Raw genomic sequence first — 11,686 nt, 5'->3', positions numbered from 1 at the left:
ACCTTCACATCTGCAGACTGGAGTAGTATGCTGAAATAATAGAGAATCAACTAGAAACACCTAGTTGTCGGTTAGAGTAATATTCTGTACTTTAGAAAGTGACACTCTTTTTGTGTTACTTTCTTTTCTTCTTGTTACTTTTTTTGTGTGGACAATTTCAAAAAGACAAGACATGCTCAAACAAGAACATCACGCAGAAGTTGTTAGTTTTAATATAAGGCAATGAAAGAAATCACATCATTCAAACAGGTTGCACAGAAACCCCAGAACAGTTTCTAAAATTGTTTAATATTTTGGATACAAGTGATTAAAACTCTAACCCCCACTCTGCCCCCTGAAGTGCTTTTTCATTTTGCTGTATGCAATCATCACCAATGCAAAGTCATTACACTTTTCTCAAGGTGAACTTAACGGACCTTTAAGGCACCAAACAAGCCTTTTAACCACTTAAAACATCACTTTCAGCTACATAATATTTACTGTTAAAATGCCTCCTAACCTTTCAGAGCAGTGAAATGAACCCTTACAGTTTGAAGAATCTTTTGATGAAGTACATGTGTTCACTTGCTCTGCAAATAAAAATGTAAAAACCTAGCATCCAGCAGTTGGGTCCATTCTCAAAACTTCACCTTCCACAGTTCTTCTCACTGGAGAAAGAAAAAGGAAAGGTATAGAAATCAATAATTTGATATGCAATAAAAGACAATGGCATAGATGGGGCAAATTTGCAATGTATTCTTCATACACAACACCAGGCCACAGAGGAAAGTAGCCTACACGCCACAGCTGTCCAGGGTTAACTGTGCACCAAGACAAGCCAGTTTATCTTCAATCAACTAGAGACACCTAGTGGTCAGTTAATGTAATGTTCTGTCCAAACGTAGGTCCTATGAGTCCATTGTATTTTAAAAGACATAACATTTGTTGTTTCACTGAATATCACAGTGACTTAAAAAAAATCAGGGCTTAAAATATCAAGAGAAAAAAAGGCGACCAAAAGAAACATGTAAGAAAAGAAGAGTCACTGCATTAAGCAGCATGGCAGGAGAGACGCAGGGGAGGGGTCGTGGTTGGAGGGAGGGCAGTAGCAGGTAGCTGCAAGTTCATTTTCATACAGTACTCGAAGGTATCCGTATAAGTATTCTGACAATTCAACGGTTTGGAAAATGACTAAAACTATATTTTTAGTAATCATAAAATAAACATAAATGCTGCTGCTGTGGGCTTTAGAGGCTGCTGAGTTCAGGTTTCCCTGCTCTATTTAGTTGCAGATAAAATAAGCTGGCAGGCAAACCAGTGGTCCAGGCTGTTGATATACTCCTTGTAAAGTGTCCTGAGATAATTTTAGTTAGGATCTGGTCATATACAAATAAAAATCGATTGATTGATATAGTGCATGTATGTTAGCTTTTTGCTCTTTGGTTTGGCACCCTTATTGGAGGAAGTCCATTCTTATATAGTTGAGTCTCAAGTAAGGAGTCAAGTAATCCCAACACTGTATACAGCATATGGCAGTGTAAAGTTGGTATTCAAAATTCAAGCAACCCAATGTCTGGGGAGGTATAAAATGTCGAATATGGCTCACATCACATCAAATATGTACTTTATCTAGACAAGAATGTCTGTGGTTTATTTTATCTTTTTCTTTTCTTCAGAAATTTTTTTTGCTCCATACCTGCTAATTTTCAAAGATGCTTTTTTCCCCATTGACAGTATTTTGTATGAGTCTAAAATAAAAATTTCAGTAAAAAAAAAAGAGAGAAATTTTAAATTAAACACATTCCATCTTCCACAACATCAAACACTTCTTTCATGGAAATTGGAGTATTGTTAAGGGAGAATTTGCAGTAGCTGTTTTCAGCAAGCATTTTAATGCAACGTGGACTCAACTATTGACAAATCAAATCACGTGTCAATTGAGCAAATGTAGGAGGAGATACTTCTTTAATCAGAACAGAGTGATGATGTTTATGATTCCTGCTATCTCTAAGTGTGTTAATATTTCTGCTAAATTTGGCCTACATTTTGGTAGGCCTATAGGTTGCAACAGGTACAACTAATTTGTTTTTAATTTTCAAAATGTTTTACTTTAGTCTGTACCATACAGCCCTGAAGCCAGTTAAGGACATGACCTATGTGCAAAGTTTGGTTTATTAAAGCACGTGCCACTGTTGGTTTGATGCACTTTTCCCTGTAAATTCTTAGGCTATAGGCTCCTGTCAATCTTGCATCAAATACAATGACACGACGTTACAATTGAATTGTGATGACGCAAGGTTCTTCTTTTTTATTTAGGACTTTTGGCCAAGTCCGCTTACTATAGACCACTAAACTGGCGTCTGGGATTGCAGTTCAATAGGAATGCAGAGTAGCGTACGTGAATGACCAGTAGGACTTCAACCTCCATAAAGCACAGCGCGTGGAAGGCTTTTGTTGTAGCCTCTCGTGTCCTTCGCAAGCGTTCACTGGCTTTTGTCGAGAAGCGCTAATCTGACAACCACCTGGATACAGCATTAGTGGTCCTCTTTGGGTTTATACATTTGTGTTTTTTATCCAGGTCATCCTCGCAGCAACGCGCTGACACTCACCAACGAGCACTGCTCCCAATGTTTACTTCTCCGGCATGTCTTCTCCAGCCAGGAAAAAGTAATGTTTTGGTTTGTTGAAGATAATGATATAACAAGCAGATTGAAGGGCCATCATGTTTGTACGGCATATATTCAAACTGCTGTACGGATAATACAATAGGCTGTTGCAGTTTAAACAGTTGGACAGCTTCCTCTCTCGGGCAGCGAGCTGTTGTCGACAATTTCAGGTCCTCTCCAGCTCCATGATGGCGATGTTTCGGAGCTTTGTCTCGGCGAGCACCCAGCTCCGCCAGCAGCAGCAACCCAACAGCGGCACAGGTGCACTGGCTGCCCCGGCTGAGGGCATCGAGAGCCAGTTCTCGTGTCCCATCTGCCTGGAGGTCTACCACAAGCCCGTCAGCATCGCCAGCTGTGCTCACACGTAAAGCAGCTACTTATTGTTTGGATGTGTGTGATTGTGTTGGGCAGTCAGAAAGTTACGGCGAAGCAAACGGCTTCGTTTCTTATTATATTGTGTTTTACATGTTTGGAGCAGCTCATCTGAGTTATTTTGGCTCTTACTGTTTGTTTTTTTTAATAACTCAGCAGTTAATGTCTAACGCCTTTGACAGAGATTCAATCTATCATTATGACACTCAGTGTATGATAACACTACACTGCTGGTAAAGCTTCATAAACATCACGGGATTCTCTGTATTGAGTAGTTGTCATACATCTTCTAAAATGATATCAAATCTCAATTTTAAAATAATTTCACGTTTTATTAAAATTATTATCAAAAATTTTATTCACCAGATGTTTTTAAACCCTAAATGTTTAAATGCGATGCACCAATATTTTTGTGTCTTTGACATAAATTAATTGGTTTACAAACAGAGCCTTTTACATTGTTTGATTAAATCATGATATGTAGGCCATTACATTACAAAATGTACTGCACATAAACTACGGTAGGTTTGAGGTAGTATAGAGTGTCAGTTACATGTCCTTCAGAGAGCACAGTGAAACATTCTGTTCTGTACAATACTTCACAATTATTCGATAATAATTGCATCAACAATGTTTGAAAAATGTATTAAAATCATGTCCTTATGAGAAGACTTGAACTCTCCATCATCAATATTGGCCTAAAAAAATCAATATTGGTCAGCTCCACACTACACAGATGTGTGAAGCTGTGTAGTGGCCTGTGGGAAGTCACTTTTAATTGTATTACTCTTCTTAGACCGTCATTGTTCCTCATTGCTTTGGACACATGATTGTTTCCCCACAAGCGTCCTGTATGCAGCAACAGTACTGTAATATTTTATTATTCTATTACCATCAACTCAAATAAGACAGTTCTCGAGTTCATTGTGTTCAGGCATGTGAGAGACAGCTGAAGTGCAGTTGCTTTTATGTGCTTTCTGACACCTTCATCAAACACTTACTTGATAGGGTGCAGCCGAGAGTTTAGTTGCCACCCACCTCCATGGCAGAGTGTTCCAGTGACACTAGTTAGAAGCTCCTCACTGACAGGGGGGACATCACGTGATAAAGAGGTGGCACCAGTCTGTCTGCAGACGTACACAGATCTCTTAGGACCAATATTATGCAACAGAATAATAAGAGAAAGTAAAATAAGCTGTCAGTCATTTTATGAGGTAAAATGAATTTTGACACCCTGCTGGTTTGCAGATTGTATTTTAAGACAAATAAGAGGTTTGATAGCATCAGGCTACAAGACCAAAGACATCATGAACAACAAAGAGCAGACCAGACCTCTGTTCTATTTCTAGTTAAAAATACAGCTATTCTTACTCCTGTGCTGCTGATGGGGATGGATGAATCTTTAGGAAACACTAACAGTGATGCTTTCTTTTCACTGCCTTTTACCATACATGCAAACGCAACTGTACATGGCCAGTTACAGAACCATCTCTCTACTTTGTTTTCAATAAATGTCAGTTAAACATCAGGTAAATTTATGAATCCACCCAGAACAGATTATTTGCTCTACTTCCTTTTGAGTCGCAACCCATGCATTCCCTTACAGAGAGACACCATGTTCTGTGTATTGAACCTTGTATCTGAATTCACTATTTTCAACCAAATTGGGAGGATTTCAGCAGCTATGTTTCAGTCCTTTTCAAAATTCTACAATAAGAATCCTGACCGTGCTAGCAATCTATTTTCCAAACTGCATCTGGAGCTGAACTCACCCCTTGGGCTCATGAGAGTTGTGGTATTTATCAGGCACCCTGGAGCAAATTATTATGACACGAACAAAGTTCATATCTTTATAAATGGTAGCAGTAACATAATCCCATATGATCATTTATTGCATAAGTGCTAATCGCAACCAAAGTCGACAGCAAGGACATAAAATAAGTTTGATAACTGATGAATTGTTAAACCTTACATAAAACCTAGTAACTAAATAACTTAGTTTGTGTTTATTATTTTATTAATCAACAAGATTCAACAACCTTATTATAACAGAGTACTCTCAAATGCAAATATGTTAGATTAACGTGGTGAAACTGCATGCTGAGCAAACATACTGATGAGGGTTTCATGAAGTTCTGTTGGCTCATTCTCTTGTTGAGTATTGGTGTAACTGAGGGGTAGAGGTAGACTGATGTAAGAGAGGGGCTCCCTATACCAGCAGGATAAATCTGAACGGGAATGAGAGGGAGCAGTGATTGCCCCTCCCTCATAACCATCATTGAGGTTCCATTTAACAAAAGCTTAACCTTTACTCCTCTGTGGGCTTTGGTCTGCCGTTCCAGGTTCTGTGGGGATTGTCTGCAGCCATGTCTTCAAGTGACCTCGCCCCTCTGCCCCCTCTGTCGCGTCCCCTTCGACCCCAAGAAAGTGGAGCGCTCTTCCAGTGTGGAGAAGCAGCTGGCCTCATACAAAGCACCCTGCAGGGGTTGTAGCAAGAAGGTAGGTATTAACTATTTATTATTCACGTCAAAAAATTCATAGGTGCAACTCAGCATAATGGGTATATGTTAATTATTTGGTGTAGTTGTTTTTTTGGCTTGCAGGTTAGGCAGGTTTCTCAAGGTTTAAGGTTGTACATTAAGGGTTATGTAAACTGTGTTGGGAATGTGAATGTATAGCCAGGACAGCTGGTCATTAGCAGTAGGTTAGATTCTCTGGGTAGAAAGCAGCAATTAACACTAACGAGGCTGTGAATAAAATGTGTGTGTGTGTGTGTGTGTGTGTGTGTGTGTGTGTGTGTGTGTGTGTGTGTGTGTGTGTGTGTGTGCGTGTGTCTGTTTTCAGGTGGCTCTGCTAAAGATGAGGTCTCACATTGCTTCCTGTTCTAAAGTACAGGAGCAGATAGCCAACTGTCCCAAGTTTGTTCCTGTTGTTCCCACCTCCCAACCTATACCAAGGTACACACTCTGACCATGTCCACGCTTAACAAATGGACTGTACGTGTATAGCTCTTTTCTAGTCTTCAGACAATTTAAAGCTGCTTTTACACTATATGTTACATTCACCCATTCACACACACACATTCACACACTGATGGCAGAGGAAGTAGCAAGTGCCAGTCTCCAATCAGATCTATGCCCATTCATACCTGATGGCTGTGCCACTGGAAGCAAATTGGGGTTCAGTGTGTTGCCCAAGGACACTTCGACATGTGGCTGTTAGCAGTCAGGGATCAAACCGCCAGCCTTCTGATTGAGAGACGACCGACTCTGCCACTGAGCCACAGCCGCCCCAGCTGCATCACAACATGAACTTTACATGAACAAATAGCGTATATTTACATGAGAACATTTTTTTTTAAAAGTACACTGCTACACTGAATTTTTGAAATATTCAAGAACAGCAAAAAACTACAGTTCCCATGAGTCCCAGCCACAGTGGCACTATTAAAAGCTTTATTGGAGCTTGATGTTGTTGTCAAAATTATCATTGTTTGTTCTTAAGATGCTTACATTTTAATGCAAGAGTATACATAGGCTACAACTGTATAACCTAAGCTGTGCATTGCTCCGTATACATTCCATTGTATTCTATATATTCTGACTCCTCTGAGTAGAGATACATACTAAGTCAAAATTAAGTGAGCAAATCAGACATTTTTTGAAAGCTTGTAAACACAATGTATATTGTGAGTCATTAGAGGCCCAAGCCTATACAAATGCGAAAACCATTTAAAAGGATGTAATCAGCTACTACATTACATGCCTGTAACAAGTCCTGTCTTCTGTTTTTGTCCGTGTGTCCTCTCATATGTAGCAATATTCCGAACCGGTCAACATTTGTGTGTCCGTTCTGTGGAGCCAGAAACCTGGACCAGCAGGAACTGGTGAAGCACTGTATGGAAAACCACCGCAATGACCCTAATAAAGTGGTGAGAGCCTCTACATACCTACTCACCTGCCTGTTACCTGTGCCCACTGTTTCTGTGAACAAGTAGAGTCTTCCACAAGCTAAAGCACGCAAGAAAATAGTACTACAATGGCAAAGAAAGGGAGCTTGATATTGAGCTTGCTCGCATTTCCAGGTGTGTCCAGTGTGTTCAGCCATGCCATGGGGAGACCCCAGCTATAAGAGCTCAAACTTCCTCCAGCATCTCCTCCACAGACACAAGTTCTCCTATGACACCTTTGTTGTAAGTCTAATGCTGATGACTTGTGTTGTCTTGTTCAAAATATTATTTGTGAGTTCTGCTGAAAGCTCAAAGAAAACAGGTTCTCCTGCTTGAGTCAGTGGTATCGCTCAAATCTAATAGTAAATCTTTTGTTCTGTCAGGACTACAGCATTGATGAAGAGGCAGCACTGCAGGCAGCTCTGGCACTATCACTGGCTGAAAACTGACGACAGTCACACCATCACAATCCTCTCACCTTTCGCCCCCAACTCCACCGTAACTGCACTGCTGCTGTTCCTCCATGGCTCAGAAGGTATCATCCAGCCAACAGACATACCTGACCCAGCCATGTTCACACACTCCACAGAGAACCACATCACAAAGTCCAGCCAGCTTCAGATGCGGTGGTAACCTCACTTCCTTTTCACGGCGTTTCCTGGTGTAGCAGTACAGCAAGTTTTCTGTGCCACATAAAGAAAGCAGTTTGGAAATATCGTCTTTGCTTTTTTGGGGATTTAATGAAAGAAAACATCCAGAGGGTTTGGGATTAATCAAAATAAGTTAGGTTCTTTGGATCATACCAAACATAACCCCTCACATGCTGACTTTAAGAACAGTCCATCAACTCACGGCTGCCGTCTGGACCACCACAGCATGAAGGGCTACATCCACGGAAAAACTACTCTTTGAGTTTGAAAATGTCAAAGCCTGCTGACTTTAAAACCCTCATCAGTGGATCACTGGTCACATGCTAAGACATCCTGATTGCTGTGTTTCACTGTAAGTAACTCTGTTGATGCTCGTATGAGAAATAGTGAGCAGGGAAGCAGGCTTCTACAGGGAGGTCTACAGGGATCAAGTTTGAACAGGCCAGTTCACTTAATGACTAACACAGTAACTAGTAAGGTATGACGCTCAGCTGTGAAGCAAATGAGAGGCTTTCAGGATACTTAGTGACTGTGCTGCTCATAGTGTGGTTGTATGGCAACATCTACTAATGGTCATGGTCAGTACGTGAGAGGTAAGGACCCCCCCAGACGGCACCAAAACATGATTTAGAGTGAAGCTTAAATTCCACAGATTTCCACGTCTGAAAAGAAAGCTGTCCGCTCGGTCCATTATCTGGCTTTATATGTTCACAGCCGTAACCTCGTTATCCACACTCGTGTCCATTCTGATGTGGGTCTGTCATGAGTACTTGCCTGCACTGTTCTAGTCTGACACTGCACTTCTTTAGAGGGACTGACGAGAGGAAGCACAAGCTGACAGTTGTGCCTGTTTTATTCGAAGATGTTAATGCCATGTTGACTAGCTACAAAACAACATATGTTATTATGTGGTACAATTTAAGATAAATGTGGAAAATGTCCTGAGGTATGAAAACAATAGAAAACAATTGATATATTGTAAAATATTATGAAACCAGGTCCTTTAAATCGAAATTAAGATCAAACCCTACGTAAAGTGTAAAGGAAATATATAATGCAGGGCCTGAAATTCCTTTGAGCTGAAAGTTTTATGTGTTTATTGATTTTAATTTATTGTTAATTTATATGCACAAACAATTGAATTTGTTTCATGAACCACTGAAGAAGACAAATACACATTTTTAAGATGACAGACTGAAGTTTCTACCAGCAGCTGGTTTACTTTGTAAAACTGTGGACATCAAGAGAGGCGCTGAGCCATGCTAACGCTAATGTTAGCTCAGGTTGTTGCTGGTTGCTTGTTTATAGGTTAGGATTCCTTCAATGTACTGAGACAAGTCATTCAACAATGAGAGATTATCTTGTCGTCTCAAGTGCTTTGCCCTTTCACAAACTACAAAGATAGAGGCTTAAAGGAAGTGAGTGTTGTGGAAGCTTCACCTTGGCACAGTGATCGCAGCACCACAGAGGAATCCTGGTCAGTCTTGATGTCAGATGCTAATGACAGTTTGTCAAAGCCTGCAATATAAGATCTACTCCAAACAGTCAGATTAATCAGGCTTGTTTCACTAATCCATTACATTAGAGTGAAAACTCTCCATTCCATGCACTTCAGTGTGTTTGTCAGTGAGCGGTCACAGCTAAGGTCCTGTGTTCCAGTCCAGCTGGACTCATTGGCTGAATGATCCCAAGAGCAGAAGATGAGTGTTTGGAAGTTTAAAGAGCTGTCAGAGACTGAGTTCTGATTCTGTTTTTGTGATGTTAACTACTTTTAAATGTTTTCAGGATAAATTATTTTTTTTCTGTCATAATTGTGACAAGGCGACACCAAAAGGACGCTTCAGAGAGCGACGTCTGATACAATCCTGGAAGCTCAGCTGTAGCTTATCCATAACTGTCCATTCCAGCTTCACTGAAGGCTTCACAGGAAAGACGTAAAGATGCGGCTGATCAAACTGCACCAAAAAAAGAAGAATCATTTGTCATGTCTGTTACAGCTGACAATGTCAATAATACTATTATAAACCTTCAATAATAGACATCAACATCCCATTCACTGTCACTCCTAGAAGCAAAGCCGTTCCTACTTTTATTCCTGTCAATATTTGCACTTATAAACATTTTTTCCTACCAGATTAATCTGTAGATATTTGTTGGAAATACATCAGAAAGGATGGAAGTTCATTGAGGTCGAACCTCAATATTCCCGTTCTCTGCTTTCAGCTGCCGCTACACAGAATATTTTTATGATCTATCTGCTAAGCAGAGAAAAAAACATATATTTTTGGGAAAATATTGTTTAAACCCTGGACTACTATCTGACACACATAGGTCACATGTTTCATATGGAACTGTTTTAACACAGATGTTTTAATAGTTTAACCATTAGATGGCAGTCCTTCTCCAGACACGCAGAGCCAAACAGAAACCCACTCACATTTACACAAGGAGATCATGTTCTCTATGGAGGCAGTCGCATAAATCAGAGGGATGACTCGGGTTATGTTTCCACTAAATGACTCATTTATCAGTTGCACTTTAATTCATTCAGCTTCTTAGTGAAAATGTGAATTCTATTTGTGTAATCTTTAATCCTGTTTGACAATTTGTCAAATCAATTTCATAGTTTTCTGTCATAAAAAGAGTGTTGGCAAAGAGCTTGTAAATTGTAAAAGGTGTCGGGGTTAGAGTTATTTGATAGAGTTATTAGTTATTAGTTTTGTTTGTGTGACAAAACATTCAAATATTTGTTGACTGATTATTTATATGGGCAGCATGTGCCATTTGTTTTCTTCCATTCATGTTTTTGTGCTCAAATTTGAAGTGACAGAGGATGTTTTTTTATGCAACACCAGAGATGACATGCACCACAGAAAAAAAAAAAATCAAGTGTAATGAACGAATATTTGAGAGGAGAATTAAGAGGACGAGAAGATAGAAATTATTATCACTCATGTTTGTTATGTGAATTTGGGAAAAGGTTTTCATGACTTGGATTGCTCACATCAGCTGATAATTCAAGGCTACTGTAAGATGACACAGTTAGACCTTTGAGGGTAAAAAAAAACCGCATTGACAATATGGATAAACAAATGTAAAAGTTAAATCTGAAACTGGTTATTAAAGTATCTTGAATTTAGTCCGTATTAAGAAGAAAGTAGAATTTGGACTGCACATGAGCAGATATTTCAGTGCGTTATTGGCACACATTGGACTGCTGGCTGTTTATATTATTGGCTATCGATAATGTGATTACTAATACTATAAGCACATGATCATTGAAAAGCTTAATTCTAAAGTAATCGTCCTCTTCTGTAAGTTGCACATCCAGCTCAACATATAAAAATGGAAATCTTTAACCGTGATTAAATCTATTTTGATATTTAAGCAGATTTCAGCCCTCTCTCTTCACACAAACAATCATCTCCTGTTTGTTTTTGTATTCATCTGAAAGAAGCAACCTTTTATAAGCGATTGTTACCTTCTTACCTCTGTAGCAGAATTCGTAGATTCTTATTTTGTTACAATTTGTGTACCTCATGTTCATGTGCTTCTTTTTGAACGTCTCACTTGAGCACATTTCCCCAAGAAATGTAAATATTCTGTGTTTAATCCTTGTTTTTGTATTGTTGCATTTAATATTTTGTGTACCTTCATCACTGATCTTTAAAGGCAGCTGTTAAGATAACAGTAGCTCCACAGTCCTAAACAAAGACAACAATGACGGGCAACAGCACAGAGTGTTAGACCTTAGAATACTGTAGAGGCTTTGTGCATGGATAACAAAGACTTTATTTAACGCTAACATGGAGGTGTATGAAAACTGTCTGGCTTGAAAGGGTTAAAGGACCAGATCAAAGTTTTGTTAAACTATCTCCAACGAATGCTCACAAGCCATGTGTGGGTAGCAGAGTGTTTCCTTTTAGAGTGCATTAATGCAAAGAACAAGATCTGAAGATATTGCCACCATTTCACTACAAAAGAATGCTACATGGCTAGTAAGTAGAGGAGGAGTGATTACAAAGAGCATGAACTCTTAAATGTTCACATAACATGTGAGTGTTGTGTCA

General features: G+C 39.5%; 1 protein-coding gene across 1 annotated transcript; it reads left to right on the top strand.

The window, feature by feature from the left end:
* The first annotated feature begins 2,830 nt into the window (after positions 1-2,830).
* LOC138588968 (E3 ubiquitin-protein ligase RNF166) lies at positions 2,831-7,590 on the top strand. The gene is made up of 6 exons (XM_069659228.1): positions 2,831-3,009; positions 5,360-5,516; positions 5,862-5,974; positions 6,834-6,948; positions 7,102-7,209; positions 7,350-7,590. The coding sequence occupies exons 1-6, from the start codon at positions 2,831-2,833 to the stop codon at positions 7,413-7,415; spliced, it is 738 nt and encodes a 245-aa protein (XP_069515329.1). The 3' UTR covers positions 7,416-7,590.
* Positions 7,591-11,686: the final 4,096 nt, after the last annotated feature.

This window comes from Semicossyphus pulcher, unplaced genomic scaffold (assembly GCF_022749685.1).
Source record: "Semicossyphus pulcher isolate SPU_LCO1_2020_fin unplaced genomic scaffold, fSemPul1.0.p SCAF_12, whole genome shotgun sequence".
NCBI classification, from domain to species: domain Eukaryota; kingdom Metazoa; phylum Chordata; class Actinopteri; order Labriformes; family Labridae; genus Semicossyphus; species Semicossyphus pulcher.
Note: the sequence above shows the minus strand (reverse complement) of the source record. Positions and strands in the feature narration are given on the sequence as shown.